This window comes from Eretmochelys imbricata, chromosome 13 (genome assembly GCF_965152235.1).
Source record: "Eretmochelys imbricata isolate rEreImb1 chromosome 13, rEreImb1.hap1, whole genome shotgun sequence".
Taxonomy (NCBI): Eukaryota; Metazoa; Chordata; order Testudines; family Cheloniidae; genus Eretmochelys; species Eretmochelys imbricata.
The window spans coordinates 28,084,560-28,111,331 of NC_135584.1; the positions used below are offsets into that span (position 1 = coordinate 28,084,560).

The 26,772-nt window shown below is 51.1% G+C and overlaps 1 protein-coding gene across 1 annotated transcript; it reads left to right on the top strand.

The window, feature by feature from the left end:
* Nucleotides 1-6,814: 6,814 nt before the first annotated feature.
* Nucleotides 6,815-26,033, top strand: E2F1 (E2F transcription factor 1). The gene is made up of 7 exons (XM_077832100.1): nt 6,815-7,264; nt 13,098-13,188; nt 14,376-14,595; nt 16,767-16,919; nt 18,786-18,900; nt 19,387-19,591; nt 22,396-26,033. Exons 1-7 carry the CDS (start codon nt 7,034-7,036, stop codon nt 22,644-22,646), a joined length of 1,266 nt encoding a protein of 421 aa, XP_077688226.1. The 5' UTR covers nt 6,815-7,033; the 3' UTR covers nt 22,647-26,033.
* The last annotated feature ends 739 nt before the right edge of the window (nt 26,034-26,772 follow it).

A 26,772-nucleotide genomic window follows, 5' to 3' on the forward strand; every position in this document is an offset into this window, starting at 1 on the left:
GTATTAACTAGGGCACTGCCCTCCCAAAGTGCTGTCAGGGCTCTGTAATGCACTCGGACCTCCAGCAATGGACAGGCCTCTCTGCCAAGAGCCCACTTCAGTGCACTCCTAAGGTTTCCAGTACAATCTTGCTCAGCCTGTAGTTAAGATCCCTGTCTACTAGGCAAGCTAGTTTTATGGCTTCCTTTGTCCTCCTCCTCCTGAACCAGTGATAGCTGATGATAGAGGCTCATTACGCTGGTGGTGGGTGGGTCCCTCTTTCAGATGAGAGAGAAGATGGGGATTTTGACCACTGATGGTCAGTAAAGATCCCATGGTGCTTTTTTCAGGCGTGGGGGTGAACCTTCCTATTTTAGTCATACTCCAATCCTGATTATTATGTTTTGTCTCCTTAAAATCGCATTTGCAGTCTGTTAGAGACAATATTTTTTCACTTTTCCTCCTAAATTCTCATGTAGTGCACTATCAAACAGCTGCCACGTTCCATACCAGAGGCAACTGTGTTCCAGTAGTGGTTAAAGTGAGTCTGGCCTGCATTTTATAAAACACTTTGGGATTCTTTCATGTATAAGCCTTTACATCTCTGTAAGTTATTACAATTCCAGGGAAGCCACAATTCATAAATATGCTTTCCAGTTAATTTCTTTTCTAATTTAGCCTTCTCGCTAAACAGCTTATCAGCTTCCTACACATTGGGATGCACATGGAGGGAAAGTTACTATCTATGCCATGTTTTGTGGGTGTATTACCAGAGCCCAGTGCATATTTACAGATATTAAAGGAGTCTGCTGTTATCTTTCTCCTACTCTGCCTTTTCAACTCTGGCACGTCACCTGCTGTATAATACATATTTCATAGAGGCACAAGCACAGAATAGTCAACATATCTCTGATTTTCTTACCACTTAATCCTTGGGAAAGGAGATTCCAGAGTGTGGCCTCGTGATTATGTGCTAGGCTCTGTCTCGGCCAACACCATGGATTAAGCCAGGGACTGCCAGTGCTGAAAGCTTGAGCTGAAGAGCCATGCTCTGAAGTTGAATGCTATCTAAGACCCATGTTCTCTCTGAGTTGGGCACAGAGTGGAGACACAATGTTCCCTACACCCTCACCCCCCAGTTTTGTGAACTAGTTACATGCCAATTTAGTGACTGTTTGGACATTTGAATTGAAATTGAAACATTAATACACACTTTACAAGCATATATAGTGTATGATAAAATATGTATATCTGAAAAAGTATAATAGATTTGAAAATTATGAAAATAGATTAGCTTCCTTATACAGCTGTTGTTTTTTATGACAATGTCAGTGCATTTATTTCGGTGATGTGGGCCAACCTAATAATTTCAAATGATGATTTGTAAGCAAACTCTAAATGAGCTTTCCCTGACAGCTAGTGATGAGCTGGGGCTGCAGGGAAAGGCTTCATGACCAGATTGTATTTACATTCACACCTAATCTACCTAGGTATCCAGCAAACAGAGCCGTGTTGCCCAAGTGATAGATTTGATAGATTTTGGCTGGGGTTGGGTTACAAATCACTTGAATGCGGGCGGGGGGGGGGGGGGAATAAAATGTTGTTCTTATTGTATGAGTAAAGGGCAGTAGAACTGTACTTAGCCTGTGCTGATTGAGGGCATTGAGAGGGTAGGGACCTGTCCCTCTCCACTTTTTAAAGACAGAGCTGATTAGGCTCCATAGATAGTCTTTTGTTCTGTTAAGTGACCACTGCAGCTGAAATCACTGATAATCAGGTCTAAGTGTTTAGTCCTGCTGTGGGGACAGTGTTTCTGTGGAAGAGACGGCCCAGTCTGCACTAGCAGCGAGGTTCCCCCACTGAGAGCGCAGCTGAAATCACTGAGAGCTGGGTGGAACCTCAAGAGACCAACTCGCAGAGGTCACAGCGGCAGGTGGCAGCAGAAGGTGACAGCGCAGGGCCATTGGCAACAGAGTGGTGGAGTGAAGGGCAGCACAACAAACAACAGCGGCCAGAGCGAACAATGAGCAGCTGGAGGAACGAGCAAGGTGCCTTCTTGCCCCCCACCTGGGAGGTGAACTCATGTGAAAGCGCCTCTGAACTCTGAGTCTCCACTGACCAAGGACAATACCAGTGAGTGGGGTGCGGTGGAAGGAAAAGTGAGGGGCACGTTAAATAAACATTTGTGTGTTGGACTATATTTTAGTTATATTTGCTCCAGAATGCTAGATTTGTGACTGGGAATGGAAACTTATATAAATATGTTTCCTAGTAGGCCAAGATTTTTAAAATGCATTATTTGCCACGGTTGTTATCTCACATTATTGCTATCTTGAGAAGTCATTATGTTGGGGAGTTTCTGTACTAAACATTTTCATTCTTATGTAAAAATTAATTATAATAATAGTCATATTGGGTCAGACCAATGGTCCATATAGCCCAGTATCCTGTCTTCCAACAGTGGTCAAGGCCAGGTGCTTCAAAGGAAATGAACAGAACAGGTAATCATCAAGTGATCCATCCCCTGTTGCCCATTCCCAGCTTCTGGCAAACAGGCTAAGGACACTCAGAACATGGTGTTGCATCCCTCCCCATTCTGGCTAATAGCCACTGATGGACCTATTCTCCAGGAATTTATCTAGTTCTTTTTTTTAATCCTGTTATAGTTTTGGTCTTCACAGCATCTCCTGGCAAAGAGTTCCATGGGTTGACTTTATGTTGTGTGAAGAATACTTCCTTTTGTTTTTTTAAAACCTGCTCCTATTAATTTCATTGGGTAACTGCTAGTTCTTGTGTTATGTGAAGGATTAAATAACGTTTCCTTATTCACTTTCTTCACAGCAGTCAAGATTTTATAGACCTTTATCATATCCTGCCTTAGTCGCCTCTTTTCTAAGCTGAAAATTCCCCGTCATTTTAATCTCTCCTCCTGTTTCATATCCCTAATCCTTTTAGTTGCCCATCTCTGTACCTTTTCCAATTCCAATATATCTTTTTTTTTGGGATGGGGTGACCAGATCTGCACCAAGTATTCAAGGTGTGCATGTACCATGGATTTATATAGAGGCAATATGATATTTTCTGTCTTATTATCTATCCCTGTCTTAATGATTTCCAACATTCTGTTTGCTTTTTTGACTACCGCTGCAGATTGAGCAGATGTTTTCAGAGAACTATCCACAATCACTCCAAGATCTCTTTCTTGAGTGTTAAAAGCTCCATCATTTTGTATGTATAGTTGAGATTGTTTTCCAATGTGCATTACTTTGCATTTATCAACATTGAATTTCATTTGCCATTTTGTTGCCCAGTCACCCAGTTTTGTGAGATCCCTTTGTAACTCTTCGCAGTCTGCCTGGGACTTAACTATCTTGAATAGTTTTGTATCATCGGCAACTTTTGCCACCTCACTGTTTACCCACTTTTCCAGATCACTTTCTGAATATGTTGAACAGTAATGGTCCAAGTACCGAACCCTCAGGGATACCACTATTTATCTCTCTCCATTCTGAAAACTGATAATTTATTCCTATCCTTTGTTTCCCATCTTTTAACCAGTTACTGATCCATGAGAGGACTTCCCTCTTATCCCATGATGGCTTACTTTTCAAAAGTCAATTTAAATTATATATTTTTTTTTAAATTATATTTTTTTAGAAATCTAGACCGGTTATGTGTTTTGGTGTAATTTGCATTATCCTTATGTTAAATTTGCATTATCCTAACAAAACATTTACTTTATTCATATCTCTTTTATATGTTGCAGGTCAAAGTGAAAATGAAAAGACAAAAACCAATACAACAATTTTTCCACTCAAAGGCCTCAAAAACTAACCAAGGTGAAGAACACATCAAGAACCAAGAATATATCAACATGTCATCTGAAGATTCAAGTGGTGTATCTACATCCGACCAGCCCGAAATGCAAATACAGCCACCTAGTGAAGAAAGAGTGTCTCGAAAACCTAAAGGCATTTCCTGATGTTTGTCAGTCAAAGCGTCCCATTTATTGAAGTTACAACAGATGGCTACTGGTGCACCTCTTGCAAAAAAGCTTACGAAGAAGGAAAGCTTCCCAATGCTCTAATTGGTAAAAGTGAAGGAGCTTGTTTTGTCAAACTGTGATCAGCAAAGCCAATGCTGACAAACTACGTGAAAAGGCTGCAAAACACCAGGCCTCTAGAGTGCATCAACATGCAGAAAACCTTATAAACCCACTTTCAAAGCCAATTTTAGAAGCACTTAATGAGGCTGTTAGGAATGCTGGGGACACAACACAGTTCATGCAAACACACATGGCTATGGCATCATACTTGCTATTTAAGCAAGAGATACCACACACTACAATCTGGAGGCCACTGTTAAGTGCATTGTCACTTGTTCATCTTGAAGTTGAACACTGATTCCGAACAAGACCAGCAAATGCTCACTATCTTTCTGCAAGAAACTCAACTGGCTAGAAGCATGCGGTGCAACAGTGAAAGACTCAACAGTTGAAAAAGTGAAGAACTCTCTCACCACAATCAAAAAATTTGTATACATGGCTGATGAATGCACCACTGCAAATAGGCATCAAGTAGTAAGTCATTGTATACGTTATCTTGATGTCAGGGGTAGGCCAGTAGATGCAAGTCTAGATGTTCAAGTTATAGAAGACACATTGGCTGCATCTGTGACAGCCCACATCTTCGAGTTAAATGCTTGTCAGCTGGACCCCAAACAGATGGCTGCTTGTGCATTTGATGGAGCTGCAAACTTCTCTGGAAGACATGGTGGAGTACAAGCTCTGCTCACAGAAAAGCGTAACCCTAATCTCTCCTATACACACTGCAGAGGCCATCTACTCCAACTAGCATTAGAACGAGCTGCAGAATCTTCAAAAGACATTTAAAAAAGCTATACATGTAATGTCGTCATGATATTATTTTTCAGCAAGAGTCCAAAAAGACTGAATATCTTGGAAAATATAGAAGATCAAATTAGTCCAACCTGGGGAAACCCTCTGGCTTTCTCATGAGAGATCCTTGGCTGTTCTCTTAAAATTACTCCAGCCGTTATTACTGACTTTGGAAAGTATTTACCAAGATGGGATGGATCCAAGCAGTGAGGCTGGTGGACTACTTTTTGCTACTATGTTCAGAGAAGACTATTGCCATTCTCTCTCTTTAAAGTCTACTGTTGAAACCACTTGGGTCATTAAACAATGCCATCCAGGCATCTGCTACAACAATAGTAGATCTTTGTCCAGCAATAGAAGCTACATTTGGATCAATCAGAGAGCTATCCATTGAAAAAGTACAGGAAGAAGCAAAGACTTCAGTCCAGAAGTTGCCTAATGAAGGCATTTATATTGAATCCTTAAGTGAAGAGGACAAGAAGTGTTTGTTAAGGCAACTGAAAAAGTACACAGACTTGATTCTTAAAAATCTACAACAGCAACTTCTAGATTCTACTCAACCTCTACGTAGCTTTTACAGATCCCTGTCCTACCAAACACCAACAGTTGAGTGGAGTGAGGCACTATCAGCAATGGGGCTGCCATTTGATCAGGACAGAATAGAGAATTTGAACACAGAGTGGAATATCACACGACGAATGAATGAAGATTTGACTTCAACTTCTTTTTTATCATCACTAGTGGCTCGACCTGATCTTTGTGTTCTGTTTCCTGGGATGAAAGAAGTAGGAATTCATCTCTTACTGCTCCCAGTCACAACAGCTACAGTTGAGCGTTCTTTTTCATCATTGAATAGAATTTTGTGTTCTGAAAATCTGCCTGATCATGTGAACTAATGAGTATATCAATTGAAGAAATAGAAGTACCAGACACACAAGAAGCCACCAACGATGAACGCATTGCATTCAAGAAGTTCATTAACACAGTTGTGCAAAATTATAACAAGAAACCAAGAAGGATGTAGACGTAGTGCTTCATAGCAGGCTTGAGTAGCCAACTTTAATTTGGGTGATGATTTTAAAACATGAGTTAAATCTAATACAATGGTCATGAAATTTTTCAGTTTTTACTATGGTTCACAAAAGTTCTTTGGCCGCCCAGACTGTTCAGCTTCCTGCAAGGGAAAAGCTCCCTGTCAATACGTGCGGACCAATGTACCGAGCGGACGCCTGCACTTCGCGTCTGGGGCTGCCTCTCCCCGCTGGATCCCGCTCTCCTGCCCCGCCCGCGCCACGGGAACAGAGGGGGAGGCGGGGCGGAACAGGCCCGAGGAGCTGGGAGCGGGCGCGGGGGAGCCCCCGGGCAGGGGAACGAGCCCAGGCGGGGAGATCAGGCAGCGGGGAGCGGGGTTGAGACACCAGCCCGCAGCGGCGCCGCTCCAAGCCGGGCCCGGCCGTGCCCCGCCAGCGCTCCTCGCCCCGCGCGGCGTCCCCCAGCTCCGCGCTGATTGGCCGCGCTCCGCCCCCTCCCGTCCGCGCAGCCGCTGCGATTGGGCGGCTGTCAGAACGTTTCGCTCGTCACCGCACCGCCTCACGGCCCTCCGGGTCGTAGCCAATGGGAAGGCGGCGCTGCGCCTCAATCCGGGAGCTGTGGCCAATGGAGAGGCGGCTCCCCGCCAGCGTAACCAATGGGAGCGCGGATGCGCCGCTCCGGTCGCTTTCGCGGCAAAAAGGATTTGGCGCGCAAAGGCGTGCGGGGCTGGACCAGCTGGGGACAATACCCGGGGCCGGGCCGGGCCGGGGCGCGCGGGCAGCCGAGGGACCCCCAGCAGGGCGAGCAGCGGGCCCGGCGGCCAGCCCCGCTCTGTGCCCTGCGGCGGCCCCAGCCCAGCGCTGAGGCTCCGGGGTGCTGCCTCGGCGCCCTTCGCTCCGGGCCGCCGCCGCCCCGGGTGGTGGCGGCGCGTCCTCGGGCCTCGGCCCTCCCTGAGCATGGGACGCGTGTCCCGGGGCCAGCCCCGTCTCCTGCCGCGGGCCGCCGCCGCCGCCCCGCGGCCCAGGGCCATGGCCCTCTGAGCCGGCGCGGGGAGGGGAGCAGGGCCGGGCGCGTCCCCCCACTCTCCCCCGAGCGCCGGGGATGTGAGCGCCCGCCGCCCGGACCATGTCTCTGGGGGTGGCCCCGGACGGCAGCGCCTGCGTGGCCGACTTGGAGGCTCTGCTGGGGGGCGCCGGGGGCCTCCACGTGATGGAGCAGCAGATTGTGATCATCTCCACGCCGGACGCGCTCCCCACGCCTGAAGCGGAGAGCGAGGCCGAGCTGCTGCTCTTCGCCACCCCGCAGGCCCCCCGGCCGGGCCCGGCGGCGCAGAGACCGGCGCTGGGACGCCCACCGGTAACGCCACGTTAGCTCTCTGGTTTGCAGCTGGGGAGCAGCACGGCTTCCCCCAGGGGATCTCCAGGCGCTCGGAGCTGGGCGGGCTTGGCCGGCTGAAAATCAGGCCCTTTGCTACCTGGAGAGCACGCGGGTTCTTTCTGCGCGTGTATTGCCCCCGCCCCTTCCCCCCTTGTCACTGCTAAAACTGTGTGGGGCGAAACGTGGCAGCTTTGTCACAGCACGGGGTAATGCTGTATGGCCAGAGGATCCCCTGATGGTGCTCTACAGGGCCCCGGAAATAAAACAAAGAAAGGAAATTGAGAGAAACTTTGCGTCAGTGCAGGGTAATCCAGGGAGGGAGATGTAATAGCCCAATTTCCCCCATACTGTGGTCATTGGCTCAACCCTCATGAAAATAAAGTGCTCTGGAATCTTTAAAGGGCCACCTGTGGCCAGGGCCTCACTTTTACAGTTCATGGAAAGAGAGGGCGCTTCTTGCATTTAGCTGTCCTAGATACAGTTCTCTCTGGTGCTAGATAAGGCAAGTAGCTGGCCTTGGTGTGGCTGCTGCTCTTGGTCTTCCGGCTTCATGTGATAAAGCTCCCGAGTAAGGGAGGAACAGGCAGTACTTTGTGAGTGAGGCCTGACATGAGATTGGTTGCTTGTACAGTTTTCTGAGTCTGTTCCTGATTCAGCATTTCTGCTGTTAATCGTTTACAGGGCTAAGTAGTGAGGCGGAACAGGTTCAAATGGGACATGTAAATTCTGGTTCTGAAATAGCTGTTAGGCAACATATAGGAGTGACTTACTGTGGTACAGTGGAGAGGAATGATGATTGCTTTTGAAAATATGTAAATTATTAATGGCGGAGAGGGGGTGTTCTGAGAGTGGACATACACCAGTCATCAAAATGTCTTAAAGCTCCACTTCAGAACTAAATCCATTGAGTGGATTCTATCTCTACACACTTCTCAGATTGTTCTCGGAGCTCTGTTTGTTGTGATGACCCTTTAATGTCCATGACCGCTGTCTGCAGTGTTATAAATGCTTCAGGATATGAAAGCCAGAGTCTTGAAAAATTCTGCTTGTCTAGTGTGGGAGTGTAGGCATACACAGTCAGGCACATAACTTCTAAATAATCATTAGGATAAGCTATGGTGAGCAGGCATTGTCTTCTCCAGTATCAGCACAAGAGGGCCTTCATTGTTATTGGAGCCACTGGATGCTACTGTAATGTAACAAATTCAGAGTGTGCTGTGAAATATGCAGGGCTGACCCTTGCACCCATGCAGACACCCATTGTCTTCAATGGGCTCCAAGCAGAAGTCTGCCCTTGCCTTGTTAGGCCCTGATTTTGCACCAAGAACTGCAAGGCTGAACCAGCAGAGCCTTTCCTTTCTTTTGGTTTCCTGAATTGTTTTCATAAGGTTGATTTAGACGCTTAAATGGTTCAGACTAGCACCTGCAATTAGACTGAGGCTAAAGCAACAAGGGCTTGCAGTTCTCCTCCATCAGGGCATAAGCAGATCATTGTGTGGGATCCTTCTTTACTTGTGCACTTTTAAGATGGGGTTTGAAGCCATCATCTGGCATTGGCAATGGTCAGTGAGTGGATCTGTCCCGGAATAAAATCCCCACGCTTTTAGTTCAGTAGAGATGGGGGCAGGGCACAGAGGAGTGGAAGAGGAAAAGACCACAACATGCTTTGCTAGTTAAACATGCTATCTTCCAGAGGCCTCTCACTGTAGTTTGAGGGACCTTACAGCTGATCGTTTGTTTTTTTTAACTGTTTGGGTCAGGAATCCATAATGAGTTTTCCCTGTCTGGTGTGTCCCTGCTTGTGGTGGGGAGTGGGTGGTTGGTTGGGATGGAAAGGCGTGATTTGTCCTCGGTGCTGTTGTGCTGGAAGCGCTGCTGGTTTGTGTAGTTGGACTGACGTTTCAAGGAAGATCCTTGTTTGTGAAGCCACAAAAGTGAGCTGCTTTTCTCCTAGCTCTTTGCGAAGTGCATGGGAGCTTCCTCTGAAACAATCTGTCTCTGATTCTTTAATAAGCAATCACAGCCCAGTGCCCATAGGCTGTTCTGCACCAACAGCTCTGGCGGGGCTGCTGACTGCGGGCGGTGAAGCTCTAAACACCCTAGTGTGCATGAGCAAAGGGGGCAGAACTCTTGTTTTCTGCTCCCATGGGTGCTTCCAGGTAGTGCACTGGGATCTAGGTATCTTAAACTGACCATCAGATGTCTAGGGTAGTGAGAGTATCCGCTCACTCACTCCCTGATCGCTTAAGTTGAGATGCTTTGAGTAGGAGGGAGTTGTCTAATCTATCTCTTTCTGTATTGTCAGGCTGTCCCCTCTAGTAATAAAATAGGCCCCAATTACTGAGTCTCCTCCTTCCCAAATGTGTCCTTCGTGAACTAGATCATATTGCGCTAAATGAGGCTAGAGGGGGGTACAGTCACAATGTACAAAGTCTTAAAGTTCTCTTGAACCTTCAACTTCTCCTGACCGCCCATGTGGTCCCAGGCAGTTAGCTGGAGCGCTGGTCTGAGCTGGAGCTTTGCCTGTTGGCACCATTGGATGATCAAGTCAGGTGCTCCACTTGCTACCCTGGAAAGCTTTGATCTCATAGAATCATAGAAGATTAGGGATGGAAGAGACCTCAGGAGGTCATCTAGTCCAACCCCCTGCTCAAAGCAGGACCAACCCCAATTAAATCATCCCAGCCCGGGCTTTGTCAAGCTGGGCCTTAAAAACCTCTAAGGATGAATATTCCACCACCTCCCTAGGTAACCTATTCCAGTGCTTCATCACACTCCTAGTTTTTCCTAATATTCAACCTAGACCTTCCCCACTGCAACTTGAGACCGCTGCTCCTTGTTCTGTTATCTGCCACCACTAAGAACAGCTGAGCTCTATCCTCTTTGGAACTCCTCTTCAGATAGTTGAAAGCTGCTATCAAATCCCCCCTCACTCTTCTCTTCTGCAGACTAAATAAACCCAGTTCCCTCAGCCTCTTCTCGTAAATCATGTGCCCCAGCCCCCTAATCATTTTTGTTGCCCTCCGCTGGACTCTTTCCAATTTGTCCACATCCTTTCTGTAGTGGGGGGCGCAAAACTTGATGCAGTGCTCCATATGTGGCCTCACCTGTGCTGAATAGAGGGGAATAATCACATCCCTCAATCTGCTGGCAATGCTATTACTAATGCAGCCCAGTATGCTGTTAGCCTTCTTGGCAACAAGGGCACACTATTGTCTCATATCCAGCTTCTCACCACTGTAATCCCCAGGTCCTTTTCTCTAGTTGGTTTGTAGCTTATATCCTTGTGTGTGGCACATGAGCTGGGTACCAGTTAAAGAATCAAGCTCCCTACTCACGCTAACAAATCCCATCCCATTAGTAACTGGGTGCAGGGTCCCAATAAGACACCCAATGAAATACTTGTAGATGGGGCCCATAGATAATGCTGTCTTGCGTCTGTACCTTTGTGAATTGTGTGAAAGGAAAGGGATTGTGTTATGAGAGAACAGCAGAAAGTGTCGGCTGCAAGGTGGGTGACTCAGACTGGGCGTTTGCAGCATGATGAGTTATAAAACATCGAGCACTCGTGATAGCTTGCTCTTATAAATGCTGTTCACATGAAGCAAGTGGGTGACTGTCTCCCAGTCCTGTTTTGGTTTCTCCTCTTCTGGGGCACATCTGCTTAGCAAGGACTCCTTGGCTTTGAAGTGTTCCCAAATGGCTGATGGCAGGAATCCTTCAGCAGCTTCCTGAGGCATTGGAGGAATAGTGCAACCTTCAGATGCACTTAGAAGACAGCGTCATGTCTTCTCTAATTGGATCCCGCTGAACTCTAGCACATGGAAAATGCTTTTGGTCTCTAGCTTGGTGTTGCCCCCACATCACTGAAAATGTAAAACCAGGGCAAGGGAGAAGGGCAGCTCCTCACCCCAAACGCCCTGCCAGTTCCACATCAAACTTTCATCAGAGGCAGCCTGAGACTGAACTGAAGGACGGTTTTATGATGAAGCATTTTAATAGTGCCAGTGCTTAATTTGTAATTAAAGAGTTGCTGGGGCTCAAGCTGGGCAGCCGGAGAGCAGCAGCAGCTGCTGGCCAGGCACCCGGCTCTGAAGGCAGTGCTGCCAGCAGCGCAGAAGTAAGGGTGGCATGGTGTGGTATTGCCAACTTACTTCTGCCCTGCTGCTGACAGTGGTGCCGCCTTCAAAGCTGGGAGGCCGCTGGCTGGGAGCCCAGAGATGCTGGGGCTATGAATTGCCAAGCCTAGAGGTGCCAGGGCTCAGCCTTGGCAAGCCCTGGCACAAATTAAGCACTGAATAGTGCCCATCACCAAAGTGTCAGACGAAGGGGAAAGAGTCCAGGAATGGTCGAGATGATGGTGTGAGGGTTTGCTGAATGCCCAGTTCGCATATGGATGCTGTGGTGATGGGTGCTGTAGAAATACCTGTTACCGGGTGCGTAACCAGCATGCAGTTCTAAGGGCTGATATCAGTAGTCGTACGGTGATCACATGGAGTCAGAAAAACATCCTTGTAGCCGCTCTGTGGGGCTTTCACGTCTCATCACTGAGCACCAGAGAGACAGGCTGCTGAGTCAGGTGGCCCCTGTGTGTACGTGATGCCTTAAGTTTTTGAGCGTGGAGTGAGTTGTGGAAGCTTACAGCAAGGAAGCCTGCGCCACACAGTTAAACAGTGCTGGATCCCTGCCAAAGGAGTGCCGGAACCTGGGCAGGGGGAGGCCCTGAGAGGGAAAGGGAGGATCTGGGAGGCAGATGGGAGGGCAGTAGGGGAGGCCTGAGGGAGCAGGGAATGATCCCCTCAGGATCCGTCCCATCCTTACTTGCTTGGCTTCGGTTCCCCATGGGGTGGCCCAGCTGTTCAGTCGGCCCCACTGACCGACTCCCACTATTGCTCAGCTTCATCTCTGCTCTGGACTCTGAGTCTCTGGCCCCGTACTCCCCTGCTTCTCCCCCCAGTCCCACCTGCAGTGTCTCCCTCTGTGCTGACCTAGCACCTGCTAGCTTGGAGGACGTTCTGCAGCCAGGGAGGGAAAGGAGCTGCCTAGCCCGGCACCAGTAGATGTACAGGAATGCCGTTCTGGCTCCTAACGGAAGTGCTAGAACACTGTTCCAGCACAAACCTATACAGTATTAACAAACCATTACATGGGGGGGCAGAATCTCTTAACGCCCCGAGGCCGCATTGATTCAAGTGCTCTCCCTACCCCCATAGGTGTTACACCTGCCCCACTCTTTTGCCCAGTTGGTGGGATTTCCCTTCCATTGGCTTTGCCTGTCTGAAAGGTTAAATGCCTGCGGTTCAATATTCTTTATCTAAAAACTTTTGGTCCTGCTCCAGGGGATGGATCACTTGGTGATTACCTGTTCTGTTTATCCCTCTGGGGTACCTGGCATTGCCCACTGTCAGAAGACAGTTTACTGGGCTGGATGGACCTTTGGTCTGACTCAGTATGGCCGTTCTTATGTTTCTTATGTTTTAACTGCTACTGGGTTGGTGGTTTGGCTCCATAATGCAAAGTCTGGTGACACTCTGCAGTTAACATTTACCATTAAATACCAGCAAAGCCATGTTGGTCTATGCTGAGCCCACCAGTCCGGCTGCTGATCATGATGGTGGCTTCTGCAGGAGACGCTTGCTGGGAACTAGGCTGAGACCAAACTCATATTGCATAGGCCCAATAGCTGACCGGTGGCCATGACTTTCAGTTGGAAGTAATGTGGCTGGAGCTGTTGGATCTCTGCTCCAGGGGTAACCTGCAGGGGAGGTGATCTGTGGCATGCTGTTCCTTCACAAGCCTCCTTCTCTTGCAGGTGAAGAGGAAGTTAGATCTGGAAACCGATCACCAGTACACAGCAGAGAGCATCCAGACATCCCGGGGCAAAGCGAAAAACCCTGTCAAAGGTACAGGTACCACTTTCTGCTGCCCCTACTTGCTCAGAGTCCTTACCAGCCACTGCATCTCTTTTCCAAATGGCCTAACGGGGCTGAACCCCAGCCAAGCTGAGCTGTGGTGGTTGGGACTGGGGGTCATGGAGTCCATTGCCCTCTGGAGGAGATCAGGTCCTTCAGTGTTGCAGCACCTACCCCGTCACCCACTGCAGCCTCTCACCTGCCCCGTCACTCTGTGCAGAGCCAGCTCTGGGACTGCCTCAGCTAGCCCAACTCTACTAAAGGGTGGTGGGTGTAAACTCAAGTCTCTTGGGTGTTAAGTCCTGCTCTGCCTGCCCTGTTCTCACTGGTTTGGGTGTAAGTAGGCATGCCCCCAGCAGCTGAGTCCCTGTGCAGTCTGTTCTGGCTTGTGCTTTCCAGTAACCCATCTGGGAATCAAGCTGCAGGTTTTTAGTGGCACTTCACGTATCTCTGGAATTGGGCTTGGGCTCTTGAGTCGTGTCTGGTGGTGATGACAGACTGTTTCACGCATTCTGGCCTGCCCCTTGAGGCTAGAGCACTTGGGAACCTCATGGGAGCATTTGTTTCATGCCATCATGTTATCTCACTGGCACCAGAATTAACACGCTGTATGCAGAGCTTGGGATCCCAAGTCTCGCCTGGACAGACAAACTACCCAGGTCTGTGCCAGGCTGTCCTGCAGAGGGGCTGGACTCCAGCAGTGGATGTGCAGCACGTGGAGAGATGCAACGCTCCATCTTAAGTGGTGTGAAGGGAACGTTGCGAATGGAACAGGTCTGGGCTTTGGTTGTTAAAGCAGTAACTGATTTGCCTGTGGGCGTTGTCACAAGGATTGAAAACTAGTTGAAGGACTGTAAGCAAAGGATTACAATGGCAATGAGATTACAGTAAAGTTGGGTCAGTGCCCAGATATCAAATGGAAATGATCCTCATTAATCTAGATGAAAGGGAGTAAAGGGGTTAAACCTGCAGATGCTGGCAAAAAAAACTAAAAAACAAAACGCTGTGTAAATGGATCACAGTGGATCCTGATGTTAGAGTAAACATGGGAAGGCTGGGCGCTGAGCCCCTTTCCAGTGGGGGCCAGGCGGGTGTGCTGAAGGAAGACTCCACTCACTGAGGTTTTTGTGTTGTCGCTTCTGTATAAATCTGTAACAAGCAACTTCAATTGCTCGCAGGTGTGAAATCTCCTGGGGAGAAGTCCCGCTATGAAACCTCTCTGAACCTGACCACCAAGCGTTTCCTAGAGCTGCTCAGCCAGTCACCAGATGGGGTGGTGGATCTCAACTGGGCAGCGGAGGTCCTGAAAGTGCAGAAGAGGCGGATCTACGACATCACCAATGTCCTGGAGGGCATTCAGCTAATCACCAAGAAATCCAAGAACAACATCCAGTGGCTGTATGTATGAGCGCCAAGCTCTTTGTTGTGTGGCCAGCGTGGGTGTAACTGGTTGGGACTTTCTGAGCATGTCTACATGGCAAGCAGAACCAATGGCAGCTATGGCACTAAAATGTATAGATATTTGGGCTCGGGCTGGAGCTCAGACTCTGTAGCCTACGGAGCAGGGTGGGCTTGGCTTCAGAGCCCAAGCTCCAGCCCGAACATCTACACAGCTATTTTTAGCACTGCAGACTTGGACTCACGCTATAGTCCTGGGCTCTGAGGCTCGTTGCCGCAGGATTCTGCTTGCCATGTAGACGTATCCTTAGATTCCCCTTCATGCTCCATATTCCCAGGCACTGGTCAGTATGTGAGCTCAACTGGTGCAGTCCTCCAGAGCTGAGTCAGAGGCTAGAGAGCTGCATTTTTTTGGCTGTACATTTAAATGCCCCAAGTGTATTGCCCTTACTGGGTTAAAGTGCTTCCACTAAGATACTAAAGTGTCTGTTTTTCCCCTTTCCTCCAGTGAGTTCTCTGGGAACTCCCCCCTGGGGATTTGGACTTCAGAAGGGGCCAGTTTTGTACATAACTCTACAGTTTGTTGATCCATGAACAACCCTTTACTGTCCTCAGGTGCCTTCTGCCTGAAGTCTCAAAGAGCTTCACAAACAAGCCTTGCAACTTCCTTGGGAGCTGAGCCAGCATCATTCCCATGTTACAGATGGGGAAACCGAGGCATGGGGAAGTGAGTTGTCTAGGGTCACACAGGGAGTCTGTGACCAGACCTGGAATTAAACCCAGTTCTGAGTTTTAGTCCAGTGCCTTAACCCTAATGTTTACTACATAAAATGCTCTTTAAAAAAGAATCCTAATTTGCATGAAATCAGAAATTCAAGTGCAATGGCAGAGTGGTTAAGGCACTTGATTATGATTGTGAAGGTCCTGTGTTCGAGGCTCGCTCAGTCCCACACTGAGGTTTACCCAACTGCTGAACAGGAGCCTGATCCATCGGGTTAAGGCAGTCAAAGGGGGTCAGACATGAAGCTGGCCGCATCGCATTACTCCCTTGTGTACCATTGGCTCTGACACGCTTCAACCGCATCAGCTCAATGAGCCAATGGCTCAGGGTGACTTTGACTAAAATCAAAATAAACTTACCCCACCTTGCTAAAAATGTTGCAGGGAAGCACATTGGTCTGTATTTTAAAGTAATGGCAAGTCTGTTGCTTACAATAGTGGGTGCAGGGGCTTGAGCCCTCAGTCCAGAACACTGGAGAATGGCTCTATTGAACCTGTGTCCAAGCATCCGCCTGAATAATGCCCTGGGTGAAGCTCTGTGAGCAGTTCCCAGTTCTGAGCACCGACTGGCCTATGTCATGTGTGGCTGTTGTATTTGCACCTGCAGCATCTGAGTTTCAAGGATAGCTCCAGCCCGTCCCCTCTCAGGCTAATGTGGTCGGGGGGTGTCAGGCCTACAAGACTGGCAGCGTAGTGTTCATGGTGAACGTCCCCTAGTGGCTGGCCATGCAGGAGAGGAGGCTGCGCCTGTGCTCTCTCTCCCCACGCCCCCCTCCCCAGGAGTGAATGCTGTATTGAGGATAGCCTCTAGTGCCCCACCATGGGGCTGGGCAGGAAAGGAGCGAATCACCCAAGAGACTGTGGTGCAGCCCCTCAGTATGCAAAGCCGCTGCCCCTTGGGAAGGCAGGCGCTTGCAATGGTGGGCGTGGGAGACCCTGCACTTGGGTGCATGGAGGGGGGGCACTGATACAGGAGGGGGTGTGGACCTGTGCTTTAGGGCAGGGCTGCACTTCCCTTTGTGTTGAGTGGTGTTTAGCACCTTGGTTGCTACCGAAAACAAATAGTGGCCGTGGCCCTTAGGATCAAACTAGCTAGAGCCCCTTCCCCAGTCCTCTGCTGTGGCCTATCTGACTGGCACCAGATGGCCATGGTGGAGGTGGAATTCCCTGCCTCACCTTTCCCTGTTGCATGACTTCATTTCCTGGCTTGCCAGCTGACAAAGGGGTTGTTGCCAGAGAGCACAGCCTCATGTGTCTATGTGTGAGAGCAGACACATCATGGGTGTGGTAAGGGGGCTATGGATGAATGTAATCCCCACACCTTCGGTCCCTCTGCAGAACAATGGCAACCTGGACCAGAACACGACTGACCCGAGTGTTCTGTTTCCTAGGGGCAGCCAGTCAGCTATGGGGAACACCAGTAAGTACCAGGTGCTGGAGAAGGAAATCCATGACCTTCAGGTGGCTGAGCAGCAGCTGGATGACCTCCTCCAGATGTGCACTGTCCAGCTCAAGCTCCTCACTGAGGACCCTGAGAATCAGCAATATCCTTGTCTGTGTGGGGCTACGGGAGCCGCTTTACTGTGTAGTGAGATCTGGGAGCTGCAATGCCTGTTCCGTGTGGCTCTGTTCTAATAGCTTCCCAGCGACCAATCTACAGGGTAGCCTCAAGGAGCTAAACATGCCTGGCCAAGGGGTGGTGTCTTGTCTGTGCTTCCTCCCCTCTGAGGTGATGGAAAGCCCTGTGCCTGGAAGATAGTTTTGACAGTTGATCTCAGGCTGGGCTCAGGGCCCATCGCCTTAAGGAGCAGCAGTGTTGAGTTCCTTGCTCCATGTGGCTGGGAGCATGCACCCTAGTGCGAGTGAGGTGGTTGCTTTGGCTGTAGCATAGTCTCCTCTGACCATCTTGTTCAAACCATAGAGAGCTGCCTATTGTCACAGTTGAGGTGATACCAGCCGGTTCCCAACCTAATGGGGGGTTGGGTAACTTTATCTATCCTTAAAGGGGGCAAGCTAAAAAGTCTCAGCGTCTGCATCTGTTAACTGTGACACCCCACCCCGGTGCCTAACGTGGGGAAGGGCTTTAGAATTTGGACTCCTCATGGTTCGTTCCATTGATTCGTTCTTGGGCATTTTGCTTAGCATGGGCAAATCCTTTCAGCTTTGCTTTCTGGTTCGGCAAGGTCTGGGCTGTGAATGCTGGTGGGGGAGACAGGTTGTTTGGCTCAAGCCAGAACTGATTATATCTGAATCTCTAGTGTCGTGGAAACGTTTCTGTTCATGTTAAGGTTTTGTAAAACTTGTAGTAAACCAAAACATCTGGGGCTGGATTCCTGCCCTGTGCTGGCCGGTCTGCCGCCAGGGTGCCGTTCCTTTAAGCTTGTGGCTCCGCTGGTGTGTTTGCATGCTCCTTTGCAAACCATATATCACTTCTGCTCTTCTCTTTAACGGCTCACAACTGTTACGTGTCCTACAGGACTTTTTTGTCGTAAGCGGTCTGTGGGCTGCCTTTTCTACGCAGTGGAGTCATGCTTGTTAGTGAAGGGTGGGAGGAAGGGAGAAGCCATTGCTCCAGGTCCTTGGCAGGCAGCAGCTATTCAGTATCGCATGGAAGATCACTTCAGTTCAACCTTTGTAGGCAACCAGCAGTGAGCATGCAGACCTGCATTAATTCCCCATCCCCTTCTGCTACCTGATTTCTCCTCTACTGTGCCGCCCAAGTGCTGCTGCTGCTGTCAGAAGTTCACGACTGCAGCTGGGAATTGCAATGCACGAATGCTGCATCTAGGCCTTTGCGGATGCCAGTATTCTTAAATCACTAATCTCCTGCCCTAAGTTGGGGCTGGGGGCTCAGGATTTGAGTGGCTTCTCAACCACGTACATCAGGCATCTGCCACTGTCATGCAGCACAAATAATTCAGACAACTTCTGTCTCTTGCAGGGCTGTGGAAAGGGGTTGTAGGCTTTGGACGTGGTCACAGGGATGGGGCTAGGTTCCCTTATAGCTCAGATACTTTGTGAGCGTGTGTGTGTGTGTGGAGATGCTATAGTTACATTGTAAGCAGTGATGACTACCAGGGTATCAGGTAGAGCGTGGGACAGACATGTATGAACATCTCTAACACTGGAGAGGTTAGTATGTTCCTGCCTTGAGTGCACTGTCAAACGCAAAGTGCTTTGAGCATCAGAAGTGCACCTCTGTCCCAATCACTGCACACCATGGAGTAAGTCACTGCCTGCGTGTTGGTGAGTTGAATGCTTAGGCAGCTGCTTGTGGTTAGGATCTGACAGTTCCCCAGCTCCTGAGTCCCACTAGCTATTGTATCCAACATGTAAAGCTGTCTCTGGTCCGGATGGAAGGGAACAGCTACCAAACAGCCTTCCAGTGAATACTCCTTGACTGAGTGCACCTCTGCTTACGTGACCTGCCAAGATCTCCGCAGCATCGCGGACCCCTCTGAGCAAATGGTGATGGTGATTAAAGCCCCTCCAGAGACACAGCTGCAAGTTTCAGACCCAGCGGAGGTAACCCCTCCCCCCCACACCCCTTCCCATTGCAGCAGTGCCCGGGGCCGTCCTTCTGCAACTGGCTATCCTACCTTGTCGCATTGCTATGGGCAGGGCTCCCTGTTTGTAGATGCCTGGATCAGTGGGGGCAGTAAAGCCTCCTGCCCCATGAACTGCTCATCTGACGCTAACCCCTCAACCTTGGCAGCCTGGGTCACTTCACGCTGCCTGCGTTTGTGCTGCTACTCCCGGCAGGGGCCCGAATCCCCTACAAGGGCCTGGTCTCCTGAGCTTAGCAGGCCATTATCCATGGGTGTTGCTTGGTGGCTCACTCCCCCTTTGGGGGGCTGGTGGCAGCTGGCAGGTCTATGCTTTCTGGCATGCCTTGCCCTGCTCTCTGGATCTACGGTGAGCTGGCATGACTGTGGGGCATGCAGGCCACATAAGCATTCTGCCCTTGGCAAGCCCTTGCTATTAGTGGTTCTTTTTGCTCTTCTCTTCCAGGCTTTCCAGGTTTCCTTGAAAAGCACCCAGGGCCCCATCGACGTGTTCCTGTGCCCAGAAGACAGCTCTGGGGTCTGTAGCCCAGTCAAGAGTCCTTTCAAAGCGACTGCTGAGGAATCATCCCCTGGCTCTTCTGAGGCAGCAGCATCCCCGCTCCTGCATCCCACCCAGGATGTGAACTTGCCATTGCTGCCTGGTGAGCAAGGTGTGTATGGGCACAGGGCATCTTCCCCGGTTTTCAGAGCCTGCTTTGCAGTTGGGGAAGCGCATTGTGAGCGTGGAGGGGTCTGGCAGGTTCAGCACTAGACACGGCTCAAAGGGACCCGTGGTTAGTGGGTTCTGGGTGCTGATGGAGCTGCAGGGTTAGAACAATCCAATTGCGCTTCTGCCAGCCAGGCAAAACAATGCTCAGCTTCATAGTGTGTGTCTCAGACCAGCAACGCAGCGTAATAAATATGTAAGGAATTAATGGGGATGGGGGGAAATACTGTCTCCGTTGCACAGCGTGGGTGACAGCTGCAGATGGGTATTGCGTACTGTATCTGTAGTGACGCTGCAGGGGCAGGGAGGGTCTGACTGACTCTGATGACTGGTAGGCTGTGTCTGGCGGGCCAAAGCATAGCTGATGACGGCTCAGGGAGAGGACCTGGCAAGTGGCCCGACCCCCAGCCACCCACTTGGATGACTCAAATGGACAAACAAGTTTAGTCAGGACTATAAATCATGGCTGCTCAGCTGAGACTTGGGAAGAGACTGGTTTCTAAGTCCGCTCTGAAAACTCCCCATTGGGCTGGAAGCTAGGGGCTGGGAATGGAAGTGACGCCTTAGCCGTAGCACGGCTCACACATTGGGATCCCAGAGGGGAAACCCAGCCCCCTTGAGGATGCTGCTCTTTCCCAAGGCCTGTGTATGTAACGATGGAGCTGCTCCCCAGCTTGGCTCTGCCTGAGCAACCCCTTGTGTGTATGTTTGGCCAGGTTTGCCCTCAGCCACAGTCACTCCTGGGTGGGGTTCACCTGCTTTGCCCTCTAAATCACAGCTATGCTTATCGCAGGTACAGACTGGTGGAGGGCTGGGCCCCAGAACTGTGCTCGTGGCTGAGGCGTGCCTCGCTGAGTACATGCCTCCCCGTGCTCTGAGCCAGGCTGCAGTGAGGAGCATAGCCAGACTAGCTAAGAACACTGATGCTATTTTAGGGGTGGGGAGATTCCCTCTCCCTGCCTCAGCGTCCCTCTCCCCAGCCTAACTTTGTCCGCTGCCTTGGGTTTCAAGGTGCAGGCAGCGTGTGTGCTTCTCCCTGGGAGCAAGGCCCCAGACTGCTCTCTGGGAAGGCTTGGTTCCTTAGTCCAGCTGTCACCCCACCCTGGCTGAGCGCTTGTGCCGCTCCTCTGCGGAGTGGTAGGTGTGCTTCCTCCCTGTTAGTGAAGCTGTTTAACCATGTGCAGCTGGAGGATGTTTACTCCCCATTCCAATGACGGGGGCTCTGATTATCCCCAGTGGCTTGGGATGGGGGGAGGGGGACCATTCAGGACATGAGATCTGAAGGAACACCTCGAGCTGTCCCCGCAAACAGGAGCAGGCAGTGCAGATCTGGAGTCAGCGCTGTAACATGTTCCAAGGGCAGGGCCCTGCAGTGTCTGCCTGCTCTCTGCTGGGCGGGTGGCCATGGCCCAGCATGGAGATGGCTGTGCCGGGTCACTGCCAGGGGTTGGCATGCAGAAAGGAAGGCTGCTGATTGCCCAGCCAGCTTCGGGAAAGGGCATTTTCAACCAGTATTCTCAAAGTAGCCATGGGCCCCACACTTAACTCCTTCCCATCCAAAGGTGTGGAAACCTCCTACGTCGGTGGGGCAAATGCCAGAGCTGATGTCTGTTCCGGATGCCACCCAAGGCCACTGGCAGCTCCTCCATCTTACCTCAATGGAGCCTTGCCCGGGCCCCAGTCTCAGCTGGTTATTAGGAGAGCCAAGGAACTGCCCCACCCACAGCCCAGACCACCCCCTGGGGCTTTGCACACACATGGAGCAGGGGAGGATCCTTGTGACACCCCACACCAGGGCGGCTGAGGGGCAGAAGAGCAGCTGCCCAGCTCTGAGGCAGCACCTCTGCTTAAGCAGTTCCACCTACTGCTCCAGGTAATGGCAAAGCAGCATGTGCAAAAGGTTTCTCTGTAACCTTCCCCCAGCAGAGGGAAGCTACCTCGCGAGGACTGGCACATCCAATGTGAAGAGCAGTAACCTGTCCTGCTTCAGAGCTGCTAGAATTCAAACTAGGAGTGGGCCTTATCTGTGGAATGATAACTCATGGCTGAGCTCCCAAAGCCCCATCCGGCCCCTCTCTAATTAAAGCCATCACCTTGGTGCAAATGAACTGCTGACTCTGCTGGAGCATTGACAGGTGCTGATATTAGACACTTGCTATTAATTACATAGCAGGCGCCTGGCTGGGGTTAGGTCTGCATATTAATTGAGGAATGCAACTCTTTAACCCTTCTGGTGAATAGGACCTGTCAAGATCCCCAGACTTCTACCGTAGCCTTTCACTCCAGCCAGTGGAAGACTAGTTCTTCCCTGATATATTTTAAACCAAACCTGTGTTCCTGGAAGACCCCACAAACATGGCCCCTGGGCCAGCTTATTCCCCCAGGAACAAGCTGCAGTCTCATGTGCAGGGAGCCAACAAACTCACAAGTCTCCGGTGGTCTGGCTGCTGCTTGCCATCGTGTCTCTTCTGGACCTGCTTGTAGGTAGTGAGCTCTTGGAGGCAGAGCTGTCTGTGTGTCCATACAGCACTGAGCACACTGGGGCTCTAACTAGTGATCAGACCTTTCTGGGCAGAGCTGATGGGATGATGGGGAGGTTGATGGTCCAGTAGGAAGATGCTGTAGCCCCCATGGGTTGGGACAATGCAGCAGCCCTCTGCAGAGGGGTTGGTAGCCTGGTGGGCTACCCTAAAGTGCTGTCCTTCAGCTCTGCACACCCCGTCTGTGACCCATTGCCTGTCTCTGCAGAGCCCCTCCTGCCTGGGGAGAGCGCGCTGCCGCTGAAGTGCGCAGCCGATGAGGTGAGTCTCTCGCCGCTGGCCTCCGTGGATGCTCTGCTGGAGCAGAGCAAGGACGACTTCTCCAGCTTCCTCCCGGACGAGTTCATCAACCTATCTCCGCCCCAGCCCCAGGATTACCACTTTGGCCTGGAGGAGGGCGAGGGCATCAGCGAGCTCTTCGACTGTGACTTTGTGGACTTTGCGCCCTTGGACTTCTGACTGCCTCCCGTGGAGCCGCTGTGCCATGAGTGCACGGCGGGCGGGGCCACTCCTCCTGGGTGCTGATGCCTGAATGTGATGCTGCAGCTGACTCCGGCTCTGTGGCTGGAGGAGGCTTGGGACTCGGAAGCAGACACGCTGGAGACGGGCTGAAGCAAGTGGGGTTTGTAGGTAGTGAACGTTATGGTAAATGGCTGCATGGGTGAGGTTTGCTGGAAGGGGGGAAGGTGTGGGAAACCTCACAACCTCTCCCTGCCGTGCTCCAAGCCCTCCTGGGAACGTGAGGCGCTGTCACCGTCTCCTCCCACCTCACGCATGTGCCTTTCCTCCACAAGCCCGTTCCCCTGCGGGGAGCTCTGCTTTGTGGCCCATGCCCCCGCGGGGATAGTCCGGGCGGCCGCTGCCATAGTAACAAAGGCTGCTTAACTTATTCTCCCCTAACCACCTCAGACTCTTGCCTTAGAGCTTCTGTTGTTGTGGGCAGGCCCCTCTCTCGAGCTGCAGAGCCAGATACGTCTCTCCTGCTGCAGGAGCCATTTTTCCCCCTCTCGCCTTAACGATTGTGAGTGACGTTGATCTTTCTGCTGAGAAGCGACTACCTGGCCCTGCGGGTGCAGCCCCTCTAGAGCACCAGCGTCAATGAGGCTTTGCTCTGCTAGTCTCCTAACTTGGCTGTGGAATCGGCAGCAGGAGACGTGTCTCCAGGCTTAGCTGCAACATAGCGCCGATTCCCTGTAGGCCAGAGCTGCCTCCATGGTGGTAAGCTGTCTCTTGGCCTCTCCTGGCAAGGCGTGCCCTCATTCAGGAATGTAAATAGTAGTGACAGGGTGGCCTTCTGAGGAGTGCCAGTCTGGTGTGGAGTACAGGGGAACCGCTGTGTGTATGTCTGCCCATTGGGTAGTGCCTGTGACCAGGTTCTGGCTTATGCTTCGAAAAAAAGGGTGGGGTCTGTTTAACAGCCAGCTGGCTGTGGCAGAGCCCCACTTTCTGGCTCCCCATGTAAAAGGGAAACGTGCAGAACTGAAATTCCCAGATCGGCCTTGGGGGCTCCTGGATCCAAGTGGGGAGGGGCGTGCGAAGGCCAGATACAGCATGACACTGGTTCTTGGTTCTAAAAGGTTCCTTGTTAGAGCTTTAAGGAGAGTCCTGTGTAGATTGACTTTATTTATTTTGTGTGGTTTTGTTCCCATGGGGACAGCTCTGATTTCCCAGGTGGAATGTGTGCGGCTGAGCTGTGTTCTGTAGGAATTAGCGCTCTGCTAGGAGTTAAATAGGGTGATGCTTTCCCAGGGCGGAGCTGTTAGTACTGAGGGGATTTTGTTTCGGAGTGGGAGGCAGCTGTGGTCTAGAGATCCTGACACAAAGCTAGGAGTCAATTCCCAGCTCTGCCACAGATGTGCTGGGGCATGTCACTTAACCTCCCGGTGCCTCTGTCTCCCCTGCCAAACAGAGCCCGGGAGACTGCCCTGCCTGTGGCAAAGTGCTGCAGGATGTCCAGATGGCAAGTGCAGTTTGTTATTTATTATTTATATGGTCTAGAAGGTCCATGTGAGGCTTCTGGAAGGGGTCTCTGTGTGCTTGCGTGTGTGTGTGTGCATGTGTCCCCCCCAAGCAGCGACTGCCAGAAGTAGGAACTGTGGGAGGGAAGGAGGCCATTTTGTGTTCTGTTAGGCTAGAGAGTGCCAGCAGTTAAATACAGAGTCGCAGAGCTCCTTTCATACAAACCACTTGCAAAGCCGGCTGGTAGGTGAAGGGACAGTGTGGGAGCTCACTAGCTGGGGTACTGGACCGGAACTGGGGGCACTGTAGCGTCTCTGTGAGGTAGAATATGTAACTGGTGGGAAGGGAAGCTGGTGGGCTGAACGGGCTATTTATTGTAGACAGGAAATGAGTAGCAGACGTGTCTGATAGAGGGGAAGGGTGGGGAGGCGAATCTGAGGCAGGAGGGAATCTCTGCCTGGAGATGCCAGGGATGTGCAGCGGAAGCAGCTTAGTCACGGAAGGGAAGTGGGCGAAGAAGTAATAAAAAGGAAAAGTGAAGCAGGCTCCAGGGAAACCTTAGAGGGTTTTGTGTTCCATGTCGAGTGGTGGTGACCAAATCGGACCCTTCCATGCCCAACCATCCATTGGGCATAGACGGGATGGCAGCCAGTGCAGCTCCTGTGTGGCTCTGTGCTTCTCTTGCCAGAGAAATCTGGCAGATGAGGCCCTGGCCTGGCAGGGGTTTTCTCACTTATGAAGAAATAGGGATCCTTTGGGTAGGGGGAGCTCTGATCTGCCTCAGTTTCCTCACACTGTGTGCGGATGTCAACGTACCCAGGCCAGGGGCTCGTTCTCCTAACATCTCATACAGATGAGAAGCTGCACAGACCTGGCCCTTTCCATTGGAGGGCCCACACCTGCTCTCCTGGCAGAGTTGGAGGGAGTGGCTGATTTGTTGGCTGGTCATGAGCACCCAAAACTCTCGCTAGGCCTAGCTGCATGAGGAAGGCAGGCTGGAAGTGCTGTAACTGTACCTGGTTCTACCATGTAGAGCATTCTACCCGTTCTCTCCTGTACCTTAACTACGCTGCTATCAGCTGCAGCTGAGTAGAGCAGAGGAGATAGGTTCTCCTGGTACAAACTCTAGTAGGGCTGTGAGGCTGCTGCACCAAAGCTTAAGCAACTAACCGTCGGGTGTGACCCCTGCTGGCTGCATGAGTCCCGGAGCCATTCCAGACTCGGGAAGATAGATAATCTACTTCCCAGCACAGGGAGCTGCAGCTGACCCTGCCAGTAGCTCGAGTGAGCAGCACGTTCTGTTGGCTGAAGTAACTGTTGTGGTGGGGTTTCCCCCCCTTGCTTCAAAAGTGGGATCCTGTGTATGGAGTGGATTCTGAGAGCAGGTAGGGCCAATGCAAAGGCTGTTCTGGGGCAGCTCCTTTGCTGACAGAGTTGGACAGGCCATGAACCAAAGCTTTCATGGGGTTGGCAGAAGGGTAACGCTGACTCGCTGGCTATTTAGTGTAGGGATGGGTGATCCCTGGCGGGTCAGATGAGCATGCACGGTTTGGGGTTCTCATGAGATTCCCAGGTGCTTTCTGCTCCCTAGAGTGCTGTGAGCAGAGCCGCCCGCAGGATTCCAGCTGGGGATCAAGGCCAAAGCACGAACAGAGGCTCAGAAAAATGGGTGCACTGGCGTCTCCAGGCTGCTTCCATGTGGGTCTTGGGTAAATCTCATCCTGCCAGAACTGTCACCAGTAGCCTATCCCCTTCCTGGATGTTGTGGAGGGCTGGAGGACCAGCCAGGTCCCCATCCCAATGCAAACCTAATGCAATTAGCTTTGACATTCCTGACATGCACTGGAACAGAAACTGACCAAACCTTGTAGAGGATGATTTTTTGGGGTGTGGGTGGGTGGGGGGAAGAGGATAGAATCCATGGTGTTGTTTTGGCCTAAATGTCTGGAGACTTGTGCTGGTGCCCTGGCTCCCCTCTTATCAGGGAGTTATCCAGGCTTAGCCAGGGAACAGTTTGTTGTGGTGTTAAATAAAACTGAAAGCACAACAGAACAAGGGTTCCTCCAGCTCCAGTGCCCAGCCAAAGAGGGAGGTGGCACAGGCCTCTCTGCTGAAGGGGATTATCGGGCTGGAACAGATCTCAGTGTTGCAGGTTGGGGTACCAGGGAAGAAGAGGTCCGGGGTGAGGGAAAACACCCAAATGTATGTTTGTGGGGAGAAGAAAGGACAGAAGTGGGTTCTCCCCCCACTCCTGTCTCAAGTGCCTGGGCAGCACTCACTGCCTCTCCTGCTTGGGCAGTTGATTTTCCTGTTGCACCCCTGGACTCCTATGTTGCAGTTCCTGGTCTTTGAACAATTGAATCCACAGGTGGAAACGCATTTTCATCTACTGCCTTTTAACGAGCTTTGTGTACTGTTGTGCTTTGTGTTTTAATAAACATTTCTACTGAGTCTCTGAACTCCTGGCCAGTGTCTGTTCGTCTGTTGGGGGGCATGGCAGGTCACTGGACTAAATCCTCATCTGCTGAGAAGCCAGAGGGCTGGAGAGGGCCCTGGCTGGGCTGGCTCACCAAAGTGCTGTAGAATTTCTCTGAGCACTTCCCAGCTTCTACACTTCTAGTGCCCA

Excerpts from the sequence above, each read along its gene's own strand:
- E2F1 (XM_077832100.1), top strand. The coding sequence starts at position 7,034 with ATGTCTCTGGGGGTGGCCCCGGACGGCAGCGCCTGCGTGGCCGACTTG. Across the intron at positions 14,596-16,766 it reads AAGAACAACATCCAGTGGCT|GGGCAGCCAGTCAGCTATGG; the intron begins GTATGTATGAGC and ends TCTGTTTCCTAG. Across the intron at positions 16,920-18,785 it reads GAGGACCCTGAGAATCAGCA|CTCTGCTTACGTGACCTGCC; the intron begins ATATCCTTGTCT and ends GACTGAGTGCAC.